This window comes from Hyperolius riggenbachi, chromosome 3, assembly GCF_040937935.1.
Source record: "Hyperolius riggenbachi isolate aHypRig1 chromosome 3, aHypRig1.pri, whole genome shotgun sequence".
In the NCBI taxonomy this organism is placed as follows: Eukaryota; Metazoa; Chordata; class Amphibia; order Anura; family Hyperoliidae; genus Hyperolius; species Hyperolius riggenbachi.
In genome coordinates this window covers 490,047,158-490,073,872 of record NC_090648.1, presented here as the reverse complement: position 1 = coordinate 490,073,872, position 26,715 = coordinate 490,047,158, and the positions used below count along the sequence as shown (strand labels likewise).

At 45.7% G+C, this 26,715-nt stretch overlaps 1 protein-coding gene across 1 annotated transcript in view; it reads left to right on the top strand.

Moving 5' to 3' along the window:
- Positions 1 to 19,262, top strand: part of SHISAL1 (shisa like 1) — a 196,692-nt gene extending 177,430 nt beyond the window's left edge. Inside the window, exon 5 of the mRNA XM_068278190.1 lies at positions 12,809 to 19,262. Coding sequence (XP_068134291.1) covers position 12,809 — 1 coding nt within the window. The 3' untranslated portion in view covers positions 12,810 to 19,262. The remainder of the gene's footprint in view (positions 1 to 12,808) is intronic.
- Positions 19,263 to 26,715: the final 7,453 nt, after the last annotated feature.

The following is a 26,715-nucleotide window of genomic DNA, read 5'->3' as shown; positions in this document are numbered from 1 at the left end:
GACCGGGTGTGGCTGCCTCATGTCATGTTACAGTGCTGGCTGCTTGTGTACTGGTGGAACAGTAGAGGAGAGTGCAACCGGTGGCCAGAATGAATCAGTCAGGCGACGAGCGCTTTGATAAGGTGTTTTCACCAAACACAAAGCATTAATGCCCCTCAGCTGCCATAAACAAGGGTCACTTTTCTGGCACCCTAGGCCATGGCCTATATGGCTTTGCCAGAAATCCAGCCCTGTGTAGCTGCTTGGCGTTTTGGCATAGTAATGTGTGGTGCAGTTCAGAGATAATCACAGCCAGGCCCTAAGCATGGCGCATCTGTGGCATCATACACATACCCACATTACACCAGCAATTACATGGGGCTTGTGTATGTGGACAGAACACAGAGCCAGCGATGGGCATGTAAAGTATTCTGCACCGGGCATTGGGGGGGGGGGCATTTTACATGGGGGGGGCAGCGCCAGGGGTTCTGTCGCTGGTCCCGATATCGCACATACCGCCGCACACCCGATCAAGCAAGTCAGCCCTACATCCTGTAGTTTGTCCAACGATACATGCAACCAATTTTGGCCCAAAATTGGTCACATTGTCAATCGGGCATGCTGTTGGCGGCACCGATTTTCATCTGATTACAATAATCGAATTGGATTGTCGATCGGCCGCCAAGTCGCCCTGATGTGTGGCCACCTATAGAGGCTGTGATAAATTTTGCCCCTCCAGGGGGTAAGCAGGTGATTTGCACGTTAAGAGAATTTTTACGTTCAACCTTAGTTTCCATTTCCACACTATCAAAGCTCTTCCTTGTTCTCCCTGAAATATCTGATTTCCTCTCTTCAGAACATAAATGCTCTTTTAAAACACGGTACATCCCTTAAGAACCCAGAGAAATCGATCAATCAATGTGACAATAATAACCTTTCATCTCATGACTTCCTCCCGCTGCCCACTGAGAGCTCCTCTGGTCTCCGCGGCCGTCTGACACTTCATATTTCTTACCTGATGACTGATAAAGACGTCCGCATCTCCAAACACCACGGCGGCGGCATACCAAATACTTCCAGCTGTGCCAGACGCTCATTCCCAGCCCTTTATAATTCCATAGCTAATATTAATCTTTCCTGACCTTAATACTGTATGCCAAAAAGGACTCGTCATTTCTGGTGGCCAGAAGGAAACTACATGAAAGCATACCTCCCAACTTTTTGAGATAGGAAACAGGGACACTTACGCCCCTGCCACACCCCCAACACACCCCTAGTCACATATACCATAAATATTTAATTAGAGAAATGTGTTGTTTTATAATTCAAACCAGACTGGTCCTTTCTTTCCTGGTTCATTTGCCTTCATATTAACTTTTGGAAATAAGAAATATATTACTTTAAACGATGTTTTCACTAGTCACTGTGCGTCCTGCGAGATGCGCGCCGGCACTTCCTATTTAAGCGAGTACGCAGCCGAATCCTGGAAGCCGTGCCAGCGTACATGCAAAAAGAGCGTCGGGGAAAAAAGGACGCGGGGTGTAAACGATAAGCGGTAATAGCGTGTTGTATTTTGTTTACAGATAATGTTTTACAAATTAAAAAACATTTAATAATGTGTATGAAATCCCAAATTGTGAAAACGATAATCTTCCCTGTTTTAAAAGTGAAACTTATAATTACATTGTTAAAAAAAACGATAATATATGTTTAATCGTTATAATTGTATGTTATTGTGAATAACCTTCTTTTATCGTTTCTTCATATAATAACATCTGAAAATATTGTTTATAACGATGAAAATAAAAATATAAGTGAATATTACTACTTTACTACAACTAAACCTAACCCTACTCTCACACAGAACCCTCCCTATACCTATTCCTAACCCTAAGACCCTCCTGGTGGTGCCTAACCCTAAGACCCTCCTGGTGGTGCCTAACCCTAAATCTCCCCTGGTGGTGCCTAACCCTAAGACCCTCCTGGTGGTGCCTATGCCTAACCCTAAGACCCCCCCTGGTGGTGCCTAACCCTAAATCTCCCCTGGTGGTGCCTAACCCTAAATCTCCCCTGGTGGTGCCTAACCCTAAGACTCCCCTGGTGGTTCCTAACCCTAAACCTCCCCTGGTGGTGCCTAACCCTAAGACCTCCCTTAGTGATCGCTTTATTGTGTGGAGAATGTTTTACAAATAGTGACTGTAAAAAATATATTGCAATTTACGTTACGTACTAATCGCTTTATTTTGTGGATAATAATATTTTACAAACAGTAAGGGATAACATTTTAAATAATGTTTTAGTTAAATACGATAAATATGTTAAAGAGGAACTGTAAGGAGGAATAAATATTCCTTAAAAAGCAGTATAAGACAGTGATTTAAGTATATAGATAAGAAGGATTGACTAATAAATCTCGTAACCCTGTCAGCATGGTGCTGTAAAAATGCCATAGGCAGCATGGGAGGATCCCTGTTTACTACTGGCAGGAGTAGCAAGTTTTTTTTTCTTCATCCCAGCAGTTGAAAACACGCCCACAGTGAAGGTTGTTACACTCTCCTTCCCCAACCTTTTTTTTTTCCTAACTGACATAATTTGCAGAAGCCCAGGAACTATAATATGCACATGTGTAAACAGAAGCAGACAGGGAATGAGCTGGAGATGCTGATTAGTGTATTGTAATATAGCTGAATAGCAGAGGCGTTTCAAACCACTGGCATTACAGCATAAGGGCCACTAGCTGCGTTTTTGCCAGAAACGCAAAACGCATGCGTTTGCTGATTCTGAAGTGCAGCTTGTTTAAAATAAGAATCTTGGGTGACCTTTTCCACTGCTGCGTTCCGGTTTTTACAAAACGCAAACCCATGTCTGTGCGATTATGATGCGTTTTGTGTTTCAATGTAAAGTATAGGAATGCATGAAAAACGCATAGAAATGTGTTTTGCGTTATGTATTGATTTAACCACCAGTATCTATTTTCAAGACAACTCTTGCCATTTGCCAATCAGAAAAACAGAGACTGCAAACGCATAAAAAATGCACAAAACGAACATCAAAATTGGGGAAACGCAAATGCATTTGTAGTTGCGTTTTGCAGTGGAAAAGGGCCCTGAAGCACAGAGCTGTCTACAAAGGCACTGTAAATTTTCTGGCAGTCCAGGAAAAAAAAAGTTTCTTTTCCATGTCTTGAGAGACTGAAAACTAAAGCTAGCCATACATCAGGCAATGATGGGTAGATTCGACCAAGAGTCAAATCTCTCTCTAATCGAATCTGATTAGAGAGAGATCTGTCAGCTGCTCATACACCACAGGCCGATTGCCGATCAATTTCAGCATGAAATCTCCTGGAAAATCGGCAGAGCCCGCCGCTGTTCCTCTGTGTATAAATGTATGTACATGTATGTGTATTTATACATTACCTGTCCTGTATCTGTCTTCCACCGCTCCTCCCTATAAATGCCGGCCAGCGTAACGTCGCACACGCACACCAGCGAGATATGTGCCGGCAGCTAGTATGGGAAGTGTAGCAGCGGATTCAGAAGAGGGCGGTCACTGGGACACAGGACAGGTAATGTGTAAATACACATACACACATAGCGCCAGGAGTTTCGTCACTCACCCCGATATCGCTTGCCTTTTACCGCCATGCACCCGACCAACCACGATAGCCAATTTGCAGCATTTCCGATTGACTCATGTGCCCAAATATCAGCCTGAAATGCTGAGGCATGCACTTGGCGGCGTGATTTTAATCTGATTTGATTATAAGCTTTCTCCCCCCTGCACAATTGTGCTAATGACTGCATCTGCTCGTCCACTGATAAGAAATACAAAGATTTGTAGACAGTCCCTATTCAGTATTCTGCAGGGTCTTGAGTACAGCACCCTGCCTCCAGCCTTTTCACCCCAAATCCCCAAGAGCTTTGTACTGTAGTGATGCTGGAGCAGTCTGCAGAGCCAGCCATCAGAGTAGGACAGATTGGGCCCATTCACACTGGGGATCACAAAATGCTGGCAATTAGCGCTAGCGTTTTGCGGCTGTGATTTTTTTTTTGTGCAGCAAACGCATATTTTTGACTACATTTTCATGATTTGTGAGCGATTGGGATTACACAAGCACTTTAATCTGCAGAAACCGCCTACGAATCGCCCCAGTGTGAATGGGCCCTGAAGAGCACACTCATCTGACATCATCTGCAGCACTGTAAAGAGTACATATTCATGTCGCTAACTGTCCTCAGAGGAGCTCACAATCTAATCCTACCATAGTCATAGTATAATGTCCTACCATATTATTATTATGTGTTTATATAGCACTGACATCTTCTGCAGCACATTACAGGGTACATAGTCATGTCACTGACTGTCCTCAGAGGAGCTCACAGTCTAATCCTACCATAGTCATAGTCTAATGTCCTACCATATTATTATTATTATTATTATGTATTTATATGGCACTGACCTCTTCTGCAGCACATTACAGAGTACATAGTCATGTCTCTGACTGTCCTCAGAGGAGCTCACACTCTAATCCTACCATAGTCATAGTCTAATGTCCTTCCATATTATTTTTATGTATTTATATAGCACTGACATCATCTGCAGCACTTTACGGTATACATAGTCATGTCACTGACTGTCCTCAGAGGAGCTCACAATCTAATCCTACCATAGTCATAGTCTAATGTCCTACCATATTATTATTATGTGTTTATATAGCACTGACACCTTCTGCAGCAGTTTACAGAATATATAGTCATGTCACTGACTGTCCTCAGAGGAGCTCACAGTCTAATCCTACCATAGTCATAATGTAATGATCTACCATATTATTATGTAGTTATATAGCACTAACATCTTCTGCTGAACTTTACAGAGTACATAGTCATGTCACTGACTGTCCTTAGAGGAGCTCACAGTCTAAAGGTGGCCACTAACTGTCCAATTTCTAGCGAAAAATCGTTCGAGCGATCAGAAATTCTGATCGGATGAAAAATCGTTCACTACACCATCAACTAACCAATCTTTGCTTCCTATCTATCACGACCACCAAGAAAATCCAAATTTTCGTTCGACGAAAATTCATTCGGGCGACATTTTTTTCACTCGTTCATAATCAATTGTGTCCACCAATGGAGATTATTTATAACCAATCCGATCAGAATTTCTGATCGGTCGAATGATTTTTCGCTAGAAATTGGACCGTTAGTGGCCAGCTTAATCCTGTGTCAAAATAAACACATGACGTAGCTGCAAATGAATATTGAATACTAACCTCACCGTCAGTTCCTCTCAGAAGCTCACCATTTTCTTCTTACAATGATGCCTTCCAGTTCTGACAATATTTTGTCAGAACTGAAATATACCAGTTGCTGTCAGTTATATATCAGCAGTTGTCAGTTACAACTGAATGTGCAAGGTAATGTCCATGTTTTCCTATGGCTCAAGTGGTGTGATATTACAGTTTAACAGTGTGCTGACCAGGAAGCTGTTAAGGGGTAATGGCCATTTTTAAAATGGAGGATGGAGAATTTAATTGATCACAGTGGACAAATGGGACGCAGGAGAGGAGAAAGAGATTGAGGAGTATACAGGAGGTAAGTATGATCTGTGTATGGTTATTTTTACTTTTTATTTTCAGTTCAGGTTCTCTTTAAAGGAGTCATCAAGGGATTTGAGGAAAATAAGTGCCACTTACCCGGGGCTTCGTCCAGGCTGACCAGGACGAAGGCTGACCAGGAGGTCAGCCTGTACTGCACCTGCGTGAGCGTCGCTATCACTGCCACGTGGACCGGAGCATACTGCGCAGGCGTAGTAGTTCTGCGCCTCTGCAGTATGCTCCGGTCCACGTGGCGGTGATTGACAGCACCCCTCACGCAGGTGCAGTACCGGCCTGACGTCATCGCCGGGGACCGGAAAGCTTCACAAGCGAACGGCTCATCGCAGAGCTGCACCAAGGGACATGCTGGGAGCTTGTGGCTGGACGAAGCCCCCGGTAAGTAGCACTTATTTTCCTTCAATTCCCTTGAGGACTCCTTTAAGGCATAAATAAGGGACAGCTGGAGAGGTCTGACTTCTAGCTCTGCACTTTTACTACTTTCTAAGCAAAGCACAGGAGACACAGCAGTGTAAAGCATGCTGGCAGCCTGTCACCGAGTCTGCACTGCTCTCTGCTTTGTTTCTGAACTCAAAGTAAAAAAAGTTCAGGCTAAGAAGTCAGACCTCTCTCCCCCTCCCCCAGATGCATCAGACAGGCAGCGTTTTCATTTTATCAGATGCTGGAGATTACCTGTCAGGCCTGTGGGAGAGAAACAGTGAGGAGGACGGTGGATGAGTGAGCAGGCTGCTAGATACACACTGCTCACTCTCCTGAAAGCTGCTGGCACTGAACGAGATTTGGGGGCGTGGCCGGCTCACTCTGCTGCCTGTCTCTTGTTGAAGGAGACTTTTTTTTTCCCCCAAACACCAGGAGAGAGCTTGTGACGTTTCTAAACGTCACTACCCAGAAGGCACTGAGAGTAGGCTAATTATTATACATCCGCGGAGGCAGCTAGTGTGGTGGGCGTGGCTTACTGGTTAAAGCTACAGAAACTAAGTAAATTTATATTATTTTACTAGGAGATACTTGTTTTTCCCCTATAAAGTGGGCATGATGTACACACTGGTGCTGAGTACAATAGGAGGTTACAGTTCCTCTTTAAGTATTTTTGTAAACGTTATTCGTCACGGGCGCATTTTGTAAACTTAAATCATCACAAGCGCCGTTAGAAAACATTGAACATATCCGGGCGCCATTTGAAACGTTAATAATCTCCGGCGCCCTTTTTTCCTGTTCGGCGCCCATCAAACAATATTTATTATGGGAGAGAATGGCGGCGCCCACTATTCTCTTAAACATATGTAGTAATTTTGGTAGCAATAGCATGTATGGGGTCTTTGGTATTAACTGTTAAATTCGGCACAAAATGGTGCGAAATTACGCGAAAAATTACACCAAATTATGAAATATTACTATTACATAAAAAAAATTAAAATTAAGTACGATCGCATTCCGAACTGCGAAATTTAGAATTTTTATGTGAAATTTGGCATATGCGAAATTTGGGCCCACCACTGAAGGCAAGCGATTCGGACGGCGGCAGCATTAAACCCATGGCAGTTTCCCTACGCGATTTGCTTGCGGGGAGATTCAGCCCGATTTCTGCAGTAGTTGAAATGGGCCCTGAAGGTTGAGAGCCAATTAAACACATTTTCAGTTGAAAAATACATATATTTACATAGATCTGTACATCAGTCCTGAAAGAGGGACAGAGGAACAGGGCTCCCAAAGAGGGACTGTCCCTTCAAAAGAGGGACAGTTGGGGGCTATAATTAAAGGATACCGACTAAGCCCATCACAAAAATGAAAAACGGGTAGAGCAGGCATGTGTGGTGGGCTCTCCTTACGCCCACCGCTCCCCCCGTTCTCCTCTGCTGCCCTCACTGTTAGACGCCTCACACAGCACAACAAGCCGCTTTTCCCCAATGATGACCTCTTCACCTCGCTCGCTCTCCTCTCACTTCTCCTCCTACTCTGACTGCATGCTGTAGGTGTAAACACAGTACAAACATGCTGCCCCTGTAATCTCTGCGTCTGATGCAAATGTTTCACCTTGCTTCATGAGAGAACCGGCCCTGATTACTGTACATCACAACTTGACAAGGCAGGAGGGATGAGAATTTCCTTCCGAAAACAGAAATGAGGACAGTTTGAGGAAATTTCCCAGGCAGAACACTGCATAGCGACAGACAGGCCACAGACGTGACATAACCGTCCAATGGTGAGGACCATCTGACCAGCCTCAGGGACGTTCCGGGGCAGCAGATGGACACATAAATACGATCAGTCATGCTGGCCAAATGTCCATGTTCCTGTGTATGGAGGATGGGGGGGGGGGGGGGGGGCGGAGACTGCCAGCAATTTATGAGGAGGAATGATGTGTCTGTGAATATGTTTATAGCTGAGATTGTCACTTGATCTGGTGTCCCCAGCTGTCATAACAACCTGAAGAAAACAGAATGTGGAGAGGGAGACTGCTGCTTCCTTGGCTGTTGTGGCGGTCCTCTGCCTCTCATACCTCTAAGCCAGAACAAGTATGCAGATCAGGTCTTCTGCTTCTGCTGGCTGCATGCTTGTTCCAGGTGTGACTCTGCTGGCTGCATGCTTGTTTCAGGTGTGACTCCGCTGGCTTCATGCTTGTTCCAGGTGTGACTCCACTGGCTGCATGCTTGTTCCAGGTGTGACTCCGCTGGCTGCATGCTTGTTCCAGGTGTGACTCCACTGGCTGCATGCTTGGTCCAGGTGTGACTCCACTGGCTGCATGCTTGTTCTAGGTGTGACTCCACCTTCTGCATGCTTGTTCCAGGTGTGACTCCACCTTCTGCATGCTTGTTCCAGGTGTGACTCCACTGGCTGCATGCTTGTTTCAGGTGTGACTCCGCTGGCTTCATGCTTGTTTCAGGTGTGACTCCGCTGGCTGCATGCTTGTTCCAGGTGTGACTCCGCTGGCTGCATGCTTGTTTCAGGTGTGACTCCGCTGGCTGCATGGTTGTTTCAGGTGTGACTCCGCTGGCTGCATGCTTGTTTCAGGTGTGACTCCGCTGGCTGCATGCTTGTTTCAGGTGTGACTCCGCTGGCTTCATGCTTGTTCCAGGTGTGACTCCACTGGCTGCAAGCTTGTTCCAGGTGTGACTCCGCTGGCTGCATGCTTGTTCCAAGTGTTACCTGGCTGGCTGCATGTTTTCTCCAGGTATGACTCCGCTGGCTACATGCTTGTTCCAGGTGTTACCTGGCTGGCTGCATGCTTTTTCCAGGTGTGACTCTGCTGGCTGCATGCTTGTTCCAGGTGTGACTCCACTGGTGGCAAGCTTGTTCCAGGTGTGACTCTGCTGGCTGCATGCTTGTTCCAGGTGTGACTCTGCTGGCTGCATGCTTGTTCCAGGTGTGACTCCGCTGGCTGCATGCTTGTTTCAGGTGTGACTCTGCTGGCTGCATGCTTGTTCCAGGTGTGACTCTGCTGGCTGCATGCTTGTTCCAGGTGTGACTCCGCTGGCTGCATGCTTGTTCCAGGTGTGACTCCACCTTCTGCATGCTTGTTCCAGGTGTGACTCCGCTGGCTGCATGCTTGTTTCAGGTGTGACTCCGCTGGCTGCATGCTTGTTTCAGGTGTGACTCCGCTGGCTGCATGCTTGTTCCAGGTGTTACCTGGCTGGTTGCATGCTTGTTCAAGGCGTGACTCCACTGGCTGCATGCTTGTTCCAGGTGTGACTCCACTGGCTGCATGCTTGTTCCAGGTGTGACTCCACTGGCTGCATGCTTGTTCCAGGTGTGACTCCGCTGGCTGCATGCTTGTTCCAGGTGTTACCTGTCTGGCTGCATGCTTGTTCCAGGTGTTAACTGGCTGGCTTCATGCTTGTTCCAGGTGTTACCTGGCTGGCTGCATGCTTGTTTCGGGTGTGACTCCACTGGCTACATGCTTGTTCCAGGTGTTACCTGGCTGGCTGCGTGCTTGTTCCAGGTGTGACTTCGCTGGCTGCAAGCTTGTTCCAGGTGTGACTCCGCTGGCTGCATGCTTGTTCCAAGTGTTACCTGGCTGGCTGCATGCTTGCTCCAGGTATGACTCCGCTGGCTACATGCTTGTTCCAGGTGTTACCTGGCTGGCTGCATGCTTTTTCCAGGTGTGACTCTGCTGCCTGCATGCTTGTTCCAGGTGTGACTCCACCTTCTGCATGCTTGTTCCAGGTGTGACTCCACTGGCTGCATGCTTGTTTCAGGTGTGACTCCGCTGGCTTCATGCTTGTTTCAGGTGTGACTCCGCTGGCTGCATGCTTGTTCCAGGTGTGACTCCGCTGGCTGCATGCTTGTTTCAGGTGTGACTCCGCTGGCTGCATGGTTGTTTCAGGTGTGACTCCGCTGGCTGCATGCTTGTTTCAGGTGTGACTCCGCTGGCTGCATGCTTGTTTCAGGTGTGACTCCGCTGGCTTCATGCTTGTTCCAGGTGTGACTCCACTGGCTGCAAGCTTGTTCCAGGTGTGACTCCGCTGGCTGCATGCTTGTTCCAAGTGTTACCTGGCTGGCTGCATGTTTTCTCCAGGTATGACTCCGCTGGCTACATGCTTGTTCCAGGTGTTACCTGGCTGGCTGCATGCTTTTTCCAGGTGTGACTCTGCTGGCTGCATGCTTGTTCCAGGTGTGACTCCACTGGTGGCAAGCTTGTTCCAGGTGTGACTCTGCTGGCTGCATGCTTGTTCCAGGTGTGACTCTGCTGGCTGCATGCTTGTTCCAGGTGTGACTCCGCTGGCTGCATGCTTGTTTCAGGTGTGACTCTGCTGGCTGCATGCTTGTTCCAGGTGTGACTCTGCTGGCTGCATGCTTGTTCCAGGTGTGACTCCGCTGGCTGCATGCTTGTTCCAGGTGTGACTCCACCTTCTGCATGCTTGTTCCAGGTGTGACTCCGCTGGCTGCATGCTTGTTTCAGGTGTGACTCCGCTGGCTGCATGCTTGTTTCAGGTGTGACTCCGCTGGCTGCATGCTTGTTCCAGGTGTTACCTGGCTGGTTGCATGCTTGTTCAAGGCGTGACTCCACTGGCTGCATGCTTGTTCCAGGTGTGACTCCACTGGCTGCATGCTTGTTCCAGGTGTGACTCCACTGGCTGCATGCTTGTTCCAGGTGTGACTCCGCTGGCTGCATGCTTGTTCCAGGTGTTACCTGTCTGGCTGCATGCTTGTTCCAGGTGTTAACTGGCTGGCTTCATGCTTGTTCCAGGTGTTACCTGGCTGGCTGCATGCTTGTTCCGGGTGTGACTCCACTGGCTACATGCTTGTTCCAGGTGTTACCTGGCTGGCTGCGTGCTTGTTCCAGGTGTGACTTCGCTGGCTGCAAGCTTGTTCCAGGTGTGACTCCGCTGGCTGCATGCTTGTTCCAAGTGTTACCTGGCTGGCTGCATGCTTGCTCCAGGTATGACTCCGCTGGCTACATGCTTGTTCCAGGTGTTACCTGGCTGGCTGCATGCTTTTTCCAGGTGTGACTCTGCTGCCTGCATGCTTGTTCCAGGTGTGACTCTGCTGACTGCATGCTTGTTCCAGGTGCGACTCCGCTGGCTGCATGCTTGTTTCAGGTGTGACTCCGCTGGCTGCATGCTTGTTCCAGGTGTTACCTGGCTGGTTGCATGCTTGTTCCAGGCGTGACTCCACTGGCTGCATGCTTGTTCCAGGTGTGACTCCGCTGGCTGCATGTTTGTTCGAGGGTGTGACTCTACTGGCCGCAAGCTGGTTCCAGGTGTGACTCCGCTGGCTGCATGCTTGTTCAAGGGTGTGACTCCGCTGGCTGCAAGCTGGTTCCAGGTGTGACTCTGCTGGCTGCATGCTTGTTCGAGGGTGTGACTCCGCTGGCTGCATGTTTGTTCGAGGGTGTGACTCTGCTGGCTGCATGCTTGTTCCAGGTGTGACTCCGCTGGCTGCATGCTTGTTTCAGGTGTGACTCCGCTGGCTGCATGCTTGTTCCAGGTGTTACCTGGCTGGTTGCATGCTTGTTCCAGGCGTGACTCCACTGGCTGCATGCTTGTTCCAGGTGTGACTCCACTGGCTGCATGCTTGTTCCAGGTGTGACTCCGCTGGCTACATGCTTGTTCCAGGTGTGACTCCACTGGCTGCATGCTTGTTCCAGGTGTGACTCCGCTGGCTTCATGCTTGTTCCAGGTGTGACTCCACTGGCTGCATGCTTGTTCCAGGTGTGACTTCGCTGGCTACATGCTTGTTCCAGGTGTGACTCCGCTGGCTGCATGCTTGTTCCAGGTGTGACTCCACTGGCTGCATGCTTGTTTTAGGTGTGACTCCGCTGGCTGCATGCTTGTTCCAGGTGTTACCTGGCTGGTTGCATGCTTGTTCCAGGCGTGACTCCACTGGCTGCATGCTTGTTCCAGGTGTGACTCCGCTGGCTGCATGCTTGTTCCAGGTGTGACTCCACTGGCTGCATGTTTGTTCGAGGGTGTGACTCCACTGGCTGCAAGCTTGTTTCAGGTGTGACTCCACTGGCTGCATGCTTGTTCCAGGTGTGACTCCGCTGGCTACATGCTTGCTTCAGGTGTGACTCCGCTATGCAGAGTCCTGATGTGAGAGTAAATGAGAGGTTACTCCCCCAGCTCTCGGCAATCCACTGACAAGACATCCCTTTAGTCGGGGGCACCTCTAGCTACTTAATACTTGGGGAACCTGTAGCTTCTTAATATTGAGGGTACTTCTGGCTACCTAATATTAAGGGACAACTGTAGCGACCTATGACAGGCAAGGGAAGTAAGGGAGAAGTGACAGCTGGCCAGCCAGCACACTTGTGGTGCAGTTCTGCTGGTGTTTGTAGGTTCATGGAGGGCGAAGGTGCCAGGACATCTGTGCCTATAGGCTCCTGTGATGTAAATCCGGGCCTGGCTATGCGGAATTCTCCTCCTAGTGCATTCTAAGAGACCTGGTATATTTTGTACTGTCTTCGGAACTTGTAAACAAACATTCTACAGAGCTACACCTGGCAGCAGTAAAAATGATACATTTCAGAATGTAAATCAGGGAGATGATGTTACAATATGCAAACACTGACTAAATAATTTATAAATGAACATTGAAAAGGAAAAAAGTAATTTTCTTATTGACGTTATTTTCACTACAGTGAAAAAAGATGTTTTTTTGTTCTCTCCCCGACAAGCTCTGCTGTTTGCTCCGAGCTGCTCTGAGTGTTTTGTTGAAAGCCACCAGTACCCAGCAATCGATAGACCTCTAACGACCTCTTCATTTCCTTTGTAGATTAACTCCAGTGCCTAAAAAACATTAGAAGATTATCTGCCGGGTGAAGAGAGCGCCAGGAGAAGGCCAATCATGGCAGGAGAAGGACTGAAGTGGATTGACATCTCTGGAACCGCCGTCAAGCCGTTGTGGCGAGAGGAACATTTGAGCCGATCCACGCGTACTTTCTAGCTGTTTGTAAGCAATATTTTTATTTCTAGCGTGAGAAGATTATTATTTTTTAAGAAAAAAAAAATCGAAACTGGCGGGTTTGACTGCGAGGAGAAAATGGACCATGTAGCTTGTTGGACAAGTGACAAGGACAGTCTGGCGAAGAAGAAGAATACAGGGACCAATCAATAAAGCAATGGTGGATAGGGAACGCCCGTCCGCCTTCTGTGTTCATCTGTTGTTAAGTATCTAGTCTGTGTGTGACAAAACGTATGGGCTGGCCTCTACTGTCTACAGAGAAGTTGTGTATTATGGGGCCATGCGTCCCCGGTGTAGATTAAAGTCGTGTGGGAGGGAATTGGTTATGACTGAAACATGGAGACCAGCGATGGTCAGTGAGATGTTCTTTCAAATCGTCAGGACGTGCTTTTGATTGGCCCAATTCCAAATTGCACACAATCTGCACTTGAATAGCCTACAAGAAAATTTAGTATCTTCTTGACCATCTCTAATGTCGATTATATATGCAGCTTAGAATTTAGGCCACTCCAAATCAGTAGGAAGGGCATTTGCGCAAGGTTGGATTTATACTTTTTCGGCCCCTAGGCCATCTTTCTTGCAGCTCCCCTTCCATGTGCAGCCCCCTCTCCTATTCCATGTGCAGCCCCCTCTCCCATATGTAGCATTCATGTACAGCAGCCTCCTTCACTTCTATACAGGTCCTTTGGGCAGCAGCCCCCATTGTTGCTCCTTATTTGCAACCATTGTATTCCATTTGCATCCTCTTCTTCCATATGCAGTAATCCCTCTTCCATGACCAGCCGCCCCTCGGCCAGCTGCCGCCCAAGACCCGGACTTTGGTGGCCTTTCCAGAAATCCTGTATTTGATTGGCCCAAATCCAAACTGCATACAATTTGCATTACATTTTCAGAATGATAAGCTTGTCATTGACCATCTCTGGTCATCGGAGGCCTCCTCCATGTTTCTCTCATGGTCGGGACAATTTAAAGAAGTAGTCCAAGCAAATGTGAACATATGTGTGTAAAAAAAGAAGCCTTGAAGGGGCAAAAAAATGTTTTAATCCAGTCATGTGTTTATTTGAGGATGATATTCCAGATTTCCGTAACGGCAATCAGATATATCTTTTGTGGGAAGAAAACATTGGCCATCAGTTTGCGGTTTAGTATTGTGGTCACATGACTCATCACATGATGCTAAGACTCTCACCCCTGATCTTCTTGGTTGGTGTTGCTCTATCTCTTGGGAGTGGGAGGTGTGGCTCAGCTGCCAACCATCATCCGTGCCAATCAGGAATTCAGAAGGGGAGTTGTCCCATAACCCATTGTAATAAGTGGGAGGAGTTAGCACAACCAGCAGTGGGGTGTGTTGTCCTGAGTAATGCCAGGAGGGAGCCAGCCAATCACTGGACACAAAGAGAGAGCAGCATGGGTCACATGACCACACTGCACATGCCTGAAATTGTGGCATTTACTGATTTTTTTTTTCTTCAAGTGAGGATATGTTTTACTGTAGATTGTTGCAATGTAGGGTAGGGGGGACCTATTGCTCCAAAATGATCGATTCCTTTCCGAAAGGAAGGAATCGATTCTTACCACACACAGCATGTCCATTTAAATAAATTCCAGCAGGGAATCTATTGAAAATTGATCAAACCAAAGCGCTGCACTTCTCGGTGCACTTCAAAGCGTTGACCTATTAATCATCCTCAGCTCCAGCCCCACCCCCAATCGACCTAGTTTTTCTATCCTGACCTTTCTATACATTCAATCGATTTTTGGGCAAAACCAATATAGCATTACTCAATTTTCCTGTACGATCAAACAATCAGTTTAATTATTTTATCGGATTGATGGAAATTGACCGATATCTGGTTGAATCTAGCAATTTACTCAATCGGACAGGATGGAAGATATCGGTTACTTGTAAAGGAATCAGAGCATGAAGAAACATCGTTCACATCGATTTAGCGAATTGCATAAGATCTTTCTTGCAGCGTGTAAGCCTGGACGATCGACTTTTGATCGACCACACTGTTGTTGATCGCCCAATAAAGTAGCCACACATCTAGCGATTTTGATTCAATCGATTAAGCGATTGACTTTACTGGGTGATAACCTTCAGTGTGGTTGATCAAAAGTCAATCAACTAGTGGCCCACACACTAAAATCGATATCCCGTGTGATTCAACTTCACTAATCGATCTGATCGACGACGTGCCTCCATGCTTGGAAAGCAAAAGCCAATTCCTTTGCGACTAACCAATAACGCCCATCCTGCTTGAACGACTAGGTTGGTCAATTCAACGTGATATCGGCCACTTTTCGTCGATCAGGCATACTGGAACAAATTCTATTATCCCTCGATTTGATATAAGGTGATCGAAACGAATGGTTGATCGTACAGCCAGGGCCGGATTTGTAATTCTTACCGCCCAAGGCCGACTATTACCAGCCGCCCCAACCGAAACCGTATCCTACCACCTCTCTCCACACACACCCATCCAAAAAATTTTGGGCCGATGGTGTCCACTATTGGGGCTAGTGCCGAGGTCTCCATGGCAACGTGAAGTGAATCAATCATGTCACACGGGGGAACTGGTCAATCAAGCGATCTACAGGTGATGGGCGTGGTGGGAGCCGTCCACCACACACACATAGTCAAAAGTGGCTCACAATTGGACATTGGGTGGGGTCAGCAACACGTAAAAGTGAGTCCTGTACCAACTGCTGTCTCCAGGGTAACAGCGCTGGCCAATCAATAATTAAGAAATGGGTACTGTGAGACGCTGCCTTCTGTATTCTGTACTATTTGCTGGTGCTGCCCCTGGTCCTTTCATCCCCCACACCAAGTGTGTGAGACCCGGCGTTCTGTAACTGCCTGGAGCTGCTGCTATGTTATTGGACAAGATCTGGCTTTTTGCTAGCCACACACTGTTCACAAACGTTTGGTTAACGGACTGCAGCTGCCTGTAGCACAGCACAGGCAGATGCCAGCTGGTACTAATAGTGCAGTTATCCTGACCACTTTCATTTGTTTGGACACTTGCAAATAATGCCCTGCAAATAATGCCCACTGTGTGCAGGCCGCCCCTTGTTTATCTGGTGCCCTAGGCCATGGCCTATGTGGCCTTGCCAGAAATCCAGCCATGCGTACAGCCGGAGTGAAAGAATCTGCAGCAGGGGATCGAACGGGAAGAACGAGGTGTGTATGGCCACCTTTACTTAGCACGTTTTGCATTTGATGGACTACTTCTTTAGACGTGTGGGAGGAGTTCTGTAAGGCTATGATGTCACAGGACGCATCACTTGGTAGTAGCCGCAATGGTGACTTAGATAAATGCTTATAATATAATGTAGGAAAAGTTGATATTGTTCTAATACATAAGTGTTCCTAGTGAATACGACTTGCCATTTATAGACATCTATTTTCATGGAAATGATTAGATATATTAGTGCCGCTTGTGTATTATGACTCATTGCCATCCGATACGCTTCTGGGTACAGCAAATGAGATTTTGTTTTGTTTTTTTACGCACAAGAAACCACAACTGGGGGGAAGGGGGGATTTATTGAGGGGTGCACAGCGAGAGGGCGTCACATAAGATCTGATGGATTCACGTTGGCCTGAGCAGCAGAGGACTGAAGAACATCAGCCATCCTAAAGACCTTGCCTGCTATTATTAAAGTACATGGAAAGCAACAAAAAAGCCAAACAAACAAATACTTATCTAAGGAAAAGGAAGGCACTGAGTCCTATGGAGCCTTCCTGTTCATCCTCTCACCGTCCCAGCGTTTCAGCACTGGCTTCCCAGTAGCAGTATTCAACCGATTGGTCGAATACTGCTCTCTGCCGCTGCAGGAGGCTTCAAAAGTCTTTGGGAGCCTGAAGACGGGCGGTTCCATACTGCACCTGGGGTAGCGCGCTCTTTCCCGCTCAAACATGCCCGTCTTTGAGAGAACTCCGGCTCCTGAAGACTTCCAAAGCCTCCCGCGGTGTGGTATTCAAATGCGGGAGACAGCACTGGAACGCGCGAACCGTGATATTAGCGGGAAGGCTCTATAGGACCCAGAGCCTTCCCTCTCCTTAGGTATTTGGGTTTTTTTGGGAGGAAAGGGGTTGCATCCCAGTAACTTTAACAAAAATACACAAATAGGTTTCCCCTATAGGGTGGCCCAAACCTCCATACCTCTGACACCCGTAATTAGTGGCGACTGAGTTTACCACAATGGTGTCAGATTTCCTGAAAAGCATCATGGGAGTCCTAGAGAGCAGTGGGTGGTTGCCAACGAGCCAGAGCTCAGTATCTCCGCCCAGAGGCCAGTGTAGTACTGCGTTTGGTCTATTTGCATATTTCTAAGATGCAAAATCTCCACAATTCAGCCATTAGGCAGCAATTCAATTGTTTATTGATCCGATGTCTGCCGATTTCTCAAAATCGAGTAGTATAGCTGGTATGCAACGACTACTCCTCAATCACTTTATTGTTTGCCAAATTGAGCGGCTGTCCAGTAGTGGCTGGTGAGATAAATCACTAGGCCCATTCATGCAGAACAGGCATTTATGAATCCCAGCTGGGTGTTTGAGTTGAGGTGCGCCCAAGGCCGGATTTATACGTTTTGTGCTCCTAGGCCAAGTATGTTGTGGCTCCCCTTTCATGTGCAGCAGTGACCCTCCCATTCCATGTGCAGCCCCCTCTTCTATGTGTATCATCCATGTACAGCAGCCCCCTCCCATTCCATGGGCAGCCCCCTCTTCCATGTATATCATCCATATACAGCAGCCCCCTCCCATTCCATGTACAGCCCCCTCCTCAATGTGTATCATCCATGTGCAGCCACCTCTTCCATATGTAACATCCATGTACAGCAGCCCCCCTCCCATTCCATGTGCAGCCCCCTCTTCCGTGTGTAACATCCATGTACAGCAGCCCCTCCCATTCCATGTGCAGCCCCCTCTCCTGTGTGTAACAGCCATGTACAGCAGCCCCCTCCCATTCCATGTGCAGCTCCCTCTTCCATGTGTATCATCCCTGTACAGCAGCCCCTCCCATTCCATGTACAGCCCCCTCCTCCATGTGCATCATTCATGTACTGCAGCCCCCTCCCATTCCACGTGCAGCCCCCTCTTCCATGTGTATCATCCATGTACAGCAGCCCCTCCCATTCCATGTGCAGCCCCCTCCTCCATGTGTATCATCCATGTACAGCAGCCCCTCCCATTCCATATGCAGCCCCCTCCTCCATGTGTATCATCCCTGTACTGCAGCCCCTCCCATTCCATATGCAGCCCCCTCCTCCATGTGTATCATCCCTATACAGCAGCCCCTCCCATATGCAGCCCCCTCTTCCATGTGTATCATCCATGTACAGCAGCCCCTCCCATTCCATATGCAGCCCCCTCCTCCATGTGTATCATCCATGTACAGCAGCCCCTCCCATTCCATGTGCAGCCCCCTCTTCCATGTGTATCATCCATGTACAGCAGCCCCTCCCATTCCATATGCAGCCCCCTCCTCCATGTGTATCATCCCTGTACAGCAGCCCCCTCCCATTCCATATGCAGCTCCCTCCTCCATGTGTATCATCCATGGGCAATAATTTAATTGTGTTAGAAAAATCACAGAGAGAAGTAGACAGTGACAATGTGATGACAAGGCTCAGTAGCGCAGGCTGGTACCACTAAAGATGCTCTGCTCAGCCCCCCGTGTCTGGCCTCACCACCTACTTCCCTTGCCTTGCCTCCACCCCTTCTGACCATGCATCATCCATGCCTTAACCACACCCACCGATGCTAATCCATCCCCCATGCCAGCTATGCCCCACCCAGCTCAAAGGTGGTGTTCTCACAATTCTGAGGTCAGGTCACTGTCTGATAAAAAAAATATTAAAAATAAAAAGATTTTTTTTTGCTTGCTGGTGTCTTAAAAGGCATCTTGTCGATAAGGTGCAAAAATTTCACTGAAGTTAAAAAGTGAATTTTATAAGGGCCTTAACGTACTTACACTTGGTTAAAAAGTCATACAGGTTCAGCTGACGTTTATAATATTTATATTAGCACTGGAATACCGCAGAATCGTGAAGCATTCCTTCCAGAATTTCACAAGACGGAAAATGGTGGAACATCTGCACGGACTGCACCGTTGGGGGTAACCTAATTTGTGGGGTGCACTTAGGGCCAAAGTTTTTCCTTACTCAGAGTTCCATGAGGTCTTTTCAATAGTTTTGTTTGAAATGTTCAGTAAAAAAAATAAATAAAAAAATAACATAAAGATGTTTCTACTGGAGTCGCAATTGTCATCTTTCGAATTTGATTAAATATTCATTTTGATAGAATACGAAAAAATGTTGTCTCGTTTGTGAATGTGAGCTGCGTACTGTTTATTTTGTGTTCCGTATACAGGTGCCCATTAACTGTACAATTTCCTCCGGATTCGATCTTTTGACGCCATTTGAATGATCAAAATTATTTGGAAGGCAATTGTCAATTGTTCCCATTAATAGAACGATTTAAGAAGGTTTTACATTCCGATTGGATCCTAAAATGCAATTTTTTTTCCTTTTCCAATCGACCAAAGAATCATTTCATATCAATTTGCGCTACACACTTCACAGTTTTCTATGCAATTCAAACATAGAAATTGCGTCAAAAGATCGAATCTGAAGGAAACGTACCATTAAAGGACTTAAGATGCAAAGTATGGGGAAAAAAAGTTAAGTACCTGTTTCACATTACAATCCTCCTAGGACACCATCCGCGCCCTCCCTTTCACTTTCTTTAGCTTTATTCTATAAGTAATCCATATTAAAGATACTCCGTAACAAAAATTGCATCCTGTTTTTTATCATCCTACAAGTTCCAAAAGCTATTCTAATGTGTTCTGGCTAACTGCAGCACTTTCTACTATGACAGTCTCTGTAATAAATCAATGTATCTTTCCCCTGTCAGACTTGTCGGCCTGTGTCTGGAAGGCTGCCAAGTTCTTCAGTGTTGTGGTTCTGCTATGAACTCACCCTTCCTGGCCCCTCTATGCACACTGCCTGTGTGTTATTTAGATAAGAGAGAAGCTTCTCTTATCAGCTGGATAAATCGTCCTCTGAGCTGGCTGGGCTTTCACATACTGAGGAATTACAAACAAGGGCAAAGCTGTTTGCAGGAAGAAAAGAGCAGCCTGAAACTTCAGTGCATGAGAACTGCAGGGGGGGGAAGAAACACACAAATGATCTCTTGAGATTCAAAAGGAATGCTGTATACAGCCTGCTTGTGTATGGATGTATTTTCTATGTGTGGACATACTGTACATCAACCTACTTCCTGTTTTGGTGGCCATTTTGTTTGTTTATAAACAAACTTTTTAAAACTGTTTTTAACCACTTTTAATGCGGCGAGGAGCGGCAAAATTGTGACAGAGGGTAATAGGAGATGTCCCCTAACGCACTGGTATGTTTACTTTTGAGCGATTTTAACAATACAGATTCTCTTTAAAATGGAATTTATTTGATGGCAAATGTTTTAGATTGTAAAAAAATAGCGTGGCAAGAGAAAAAATACCTTTTTAATACGGATTACTTACATTGCCATTACAGTATATAGCAATAAAAGTAATGCCCACGTCCTTGCTCGCTCAGCACGTCTCGTCTCTGCTCAGGGGGCGTGGCCTCACATGCACTGCTAGTAGTCATGTGAGCCAGCCTGCATAACGTCACGAGACTGCCGGGAGTGAGGACGCGGGGTGGACAGAGCTCTAGACCTGCGCAGCCAAATTCACAGCTATGCGACCTGCGCAAGTGCAAGATTTAAAGCGGCAATCTTATTCCAGCTTTGAGAAGGCGACCCTTGGGAGGGTCGGGGTCTGCTCTGAAACCTGCTGCAAGGAAATAAAGCTAAAGAAAGTGAAACGGAGGGTGTGGATGGTGTCCTAGGAGGATTGTAATGTGAAACAGGTACTTAACTTTTTTTTTTTCCCATACCTCGCATCGTAAGTCCTTTAAAGTGGATCCGAGTTGAACTTTTACTCATTGCATAATTGTGTTCCTTTCCTATTGTTTATAGGGCATTCCTCAAGCCAAATACTTTTTTGTTTTTGTTTTAATACTCTAATTCCCTATAAACGAAACAAGCCACGCCCACAGGTTTTCAGGGAGCCTTGGCACTGTAGCAAGGGCTCATGGGAACTCAGTCTGGGCAGGAGGAGGTGGAGGTGTTACTAGTCAGAGATTTCAGAGGCAGAGGGGAGGAGGAGGGGGATTCGTTTTTTTTGCTCAAGATGCAGATAAGCCTGCCTGCTGCCTCTGTGTAATGTTTACAAACAACATGGCCGCTCTTATTGTATCACAGGAAGACATAATCCTAGTCTATTAAAGCTGTTTGCAGCTAGATTTGCTGTGTAAACTATCTAAACTTTAGATAAGACTAGCTGATTGCCCGGCATTGCCCGGGTATGTATTTGGCTGGTGTTGGCTCCGCCTACTTTTTCTAACCCTAACACACAATTACTCACTGACCAAGTTTGTGAGCTTTGCGGTATTTGGTATTAATAATCTGCATTGAAGTGAAAGAAATCTGATTGACTTTGTGTGGCTCCACCCCCTTTTCTGAATTTGAACCCCAGTCACCCAATAACCAACTGTACCAGGTTTGAGGCCTGTGCCATTAACAGTTCAAGAATGGTAACGATTAAATATTCCCCTTGAAAAGCAATAGGTGAAGTTTGATTCACTTTTGTAGGCTCCACCCACTTTTTTTGAATATTAATCCCAGTCACCCAGCGACCAACTGTGCAAAGTTTAAAAACCCTCCCATTAACAGTGTAAGAATGGCTGCAGTTTACATTTTCCCAGTGAAATTTGTATTTGTCTCCACCTACTGATGATCCGGCGTTGCCCGGGTATGTATTTGACTGGTGTTGGCTCCGCCCACTTTCTAACCCTAACACAAAAACACTTAATGACCAAGTTTATGAACTTTGGGGTCCTTGGCATCAATAATTTGTATATTCCCATAGAAATTAAACAAATCAGAAAGGCTGTCTGTGGCTCCGCCCTTCTCCAGCATTTGAACCCCAGTCACCCAATGACAAACTGTAGCAGGTTTGAGGCATCTGCTATTAACAGTGTAAAAATGGCAGCAATTGAAATATTCCACTTGAAAATCAACAGGTGAATTTTGATTGGCTATTATAGGCTCCACCCACTTCCCTGAATATTAATCTCAGTCACTCAGTGACCATCTGGGCAAAGTTTGGGAACCCTGAAATAAACAGTCAGTGTAAGAAGGGCTGCAGTTTACACTTGCCCAGTGAAATTAGTTTTTGGCTCCGCCCACTTTTTGTAACCTGGACACAAAGTCACTACTCAATGCCCAAGTTTGTGAGTTTTGGGGTCCTTGGCATCAATAATTTGTATTTTCCCCTGAAATTAAACAAATCTGATTCACTGTTTGTGGCTCTGTCCCCTTTTCTGAATTTGAACCTCAGTGACCCAATTACCAACTGTACCAGGTTTGAGGCTTGTGCCATTAACAGTGCAAGAATGGCAGCAATTTTAATATTCTCCTTGAAAAGTGACATGTGATTTTTGATTGGCATTTTTAGGCTCCACCCACTTTTATGAATATTAATGCCAGTCACCCAGTAACCAGCTATGCTAAGTTTGAGAACCCTGCCATTAACAGTGAAGAAGGGCTGCAGTTTACAATTTCCCAGAAAAATCTGTTTTTAACTCCACCCACTTTTTGTAACCTTGACACACAGTCACTACTCAATGACCAAGTTTGTGAGCTTTTGGGTTCCTGGCATCAAAATTGTGCTAATGGAAGCAGTTTATCCAGCAAAGAAATCTGGCTGTTTTTGGCTCCGCCCCTTTGGTGAATTTGAACCCCAGACACTTAACGACCAACTGTAGCAGGTTTGAGGCCTCTGCTATTAACAGTGTGAGAATGGCTGCAGTTTCAATATTCCCCTTGAAAATCAATAGGTGAATTTTGATTGGCTCTTGTAGGCTCCACCTACTTTTCCGAATATTAATCCTAGTCACCCAGTGGCCAACTGTGTGAAGTTTGAGAACCCTGCCATTAACAGTGTAAGAAAAGCTGCAGTTTACATTTCCCCATGTAAAAAGTTAGTTGGTTTTGGCTCCGCCCACTATTTCTAATCTTGACATACAGTCACTTAATGACCAAGTTTATGAGCTTTGGGGTCTTTGGCATCAATAAGTTGCATTTTACCATTGAAATTAAACAAATCTGATTGGCTGTTTTTGGCCGCTGCCTTCAGAATTTAAACCCCAGTCTCCCAGTGACTGACTGTAGCAGATGTTAGGCCTCTGTCATTAAGAGTGCATGAATGGCAGCAATGTAAATATTCCCCTTGAAAATCAAAAGGTGAATTTTGATTGGCTGTTGTAGGCTCCACACACTTTCTGAATATTTATCCCAGTCACCCAGTGGCCAATTGTGTCACGTTTGAGAACCAATAACAGAATGGCTGAAATCAATCTAACAAATCTGATTGGCTGTTTGTGGCTCTACCTTTTTAGTGAATTTGGACCCCAGTCACCCAATGACTGACTGTATCAGGTTTGAGGCCTCTGCCACTAACAGTGTAAGAATGGTAGCAATGTGAATATTCCCATTGAAAATCAATAGGTACATTTTGATTGGCTGTTGTAGGCTCCACCCACATTTCTGAATATTCATCCCAGTCACCCAGTGGGCAATTGTGTAAAGTTTGGGAACCCTGCCATGTAAAAAATGAAGTTGTTGGCACCGCCCACTTTTTCTAACCTTGACATACTGTCACTCAATTATCAAGTTTATCAGCTTTGGGGTCCTTGGTATCAATACTTTGTATATTCCCATTGAAAAATAAACAAATCTGGCTGTTTTTGGCTCCGCCCCCTTCCTGAATTTAGACTTTAGTCACCCAGTGACCAACTGTACCAGGTTTGAGGCATCTGCTTTTAACAGTATAAGAGAATGGTAGCAGCTTAAATATTCCCTTTGAAAATGAAAAGGTGAATTTTTATTGGCTGTTGTAGGCTCCACCCACCTTCCAAAATCTTAATCTGTCAGCCAATGACCAACTGTGCAAAGTTTGAGAACCCTGCCATTAACGGTGTAAGAATGGCTGCAGTTTATATTTTCCCAATAAAAGTAGTTTTGGCTCCGCCCACTTTTTGTAACCTTGACACACAGTCACCCAGTGACCAAGTTTGTGAGCTTTCAGGTTCCTGGCATCAAAAATGTGTGAATGGAAGCAGTTTATCCACCAAGGAAATCTGATTGGCTGTATGTGGCCCCGTCCCTTAAGTGAATTTGGACCCCAGTCACCCAATGACCGACTGTAGCAAGTTTCAAGTGTAAGAATAGCATCAGTTTTAATATTCCCCTTGAAAATCAATAGGTGAATTTTGATTGGCTGTTGTAGGCTCCACCCATTTTCTTGAATCTTAATCACATTCACCCAGTGACCAAGTGTGGCAAGTTTGAGAACGCTGCGATTAACAGTCTAAGAATGGCTGCAGTTTACATTTTCCCATTTAAAATGAATGGCTGAAATTTGATTGGCTGTTTTATGCTCCGCCCACTTTTCCTGGATTTGTAACCTTGGTCACCAAGTGACACACTGTGCCATGTGTGGGGACTCTGGCTTGATTACTGTGAGAATGGCAGCCTTTTACATTTTTTTTTCCATTGACTTGAATGGGTGAAATCTGATTTGCTGTTTGTAGCTCCGCCCGGGTGTGCAGGGGGGCCGCGAGACCCCCAGAACATATCATCCCAGGTAGTAAGGGATCTGTGTACTAAGTTTCGTTCAAATCGGTCAAGCCGTTTTTGCGTGATCGCGGCACACACACACACACACACACATACATCCGATTTTATATATATATAGATATATAGACAAGTTACTTGTTATAGTTAGTTTTTCATCTCAGATCCGCTTTAAGGGGCACCTGTGAGGTGACCACACAATACAATTTTTTTTAATATTTCGTTTCAATTCGAGAATTACAATCATTTTTTTCTGACTGATTGTAACTTTAAACAAAATCTGACCAGTGTATCACACACTTGTGTTCAATTCTTCCCCCTTTAGGGCCCGTTTCCACTAGAGCGAATCCGCATGCGTTGTCTGCATGCGGATTCGCATAACCAATACAAGTGGATGAGACTGTTTCCACTTGTCAGTTTTTTGGTGCGTTTTTCTGTGCAGGATTTTTCTGCACGGTAGGGCCTGCAGAATTCGCCTGCGTGTGGAATGCAGGCGATTCGCAGGCAATGTATTTAATAGGGGAAATCGCACATGCGTTTTTTGCCGCGATTTCGCGTGCGAATTCGCACTAAAACTAATGTACATTGAGCCAGGCAGTGACATGGTTAAAATCGCTGATAGCCTGCCTATGCGAAATCGCGGCAAAAATCGCATGCGGAATCGCATCCGCATGCGATTTTGTCAGCGGTGGAATCCCAGCGATTCGCACCGCACTAGTGGAAACGGGCCCTTATGGAAACAAATGTTGAAAAAATCTGAAAAAATTTGCCCAGGTCTATAAATAAAAAAAAATTATTACCAATCTATCCCTAGACCATTACATTTTCTAAAAATAAATGTACAGAAATTTCCAATACTCTTGATCGAGCATTTAAAAAAAAAAGGGTGGTGAAGGGGATAGCCCATCAGATTTCATGTGTGAATAAAAAAAAACTATTTTTTGTATCATGTGGGACCACCTTATGAAAGAGTATTTAAGGAGAGTCTGAAGCCAATTTAAAAACAGCCAATTTAAAAACATGTTTTTACTTGTTATTTAGGTTAAGGAATATGGCCAGTGCTAAAACGCTGCATCCCCGCGGCATCCGGCAGAACAAGGGTTTTATACCCCCCAAATCCTTGGGCAAAAATCCATGACTTTTAAAGTCAGGCGTTTTAGCACTGGCCATATTCCTTAACCTAAATAACAGGTAAAAACACGTTTTTAAATTGTCTTCAGACTCTCTTTAGAAACCTGACCTGAGTAAAATTATTTGAAATAAACACATGATGTAGCTGCAAATGAATATTACATACTAACCTCGCCATCAGTTCCTCTCAAAAGCTCACCATTTTCTTCTTACAGTGATCCCTTCCAGTTCTGACAATATTTTGTCAGAACTGAAATATACCAGTTGCTGTCAGTTATATATCAGCAGCTGTCGGTTACAACTGAAGTGCAAGTGCAAGGTAATGTCCATGTTTCCCTTTGGCTCAAGTGTATAGTCTATAACAGTTTAACAGTATGCTGACCAGGAAGCTGTTATGGTGACCGATAATTCCATCGATTACAGTGGACAAACAGGTCGCAGGAGAGGAGAAAGAGATTGATGAGCAGACTACAAGGGAGGCAAGTATGACGTGTGTATGCTTATTTTTACTTTTATTTTCAGTTCAGGTTCACCTTAAGAAAATCATAGGTATTTATCAGTTACAGATTAAATGGAGATTTCCCAGCATGCAGGGCAACAATCTAATTGCCAGCCAAATGAGAACGAATGTCACTGGATAGAGCTCTCTGAAATGCTAACTTGTGCCATATATACATGTAGAGATGAGCTGAAATTTTCGAAATTTCGAACTGCTTTTATTACGAATGCGAAATTTAACATTACGACCCAAATTCGTAATTTCGTAATTAATTTTCAAATCGTAATTTACAATTTCGTAATCGAAATTTCACTCCCATAATTACGAATTTCGTGT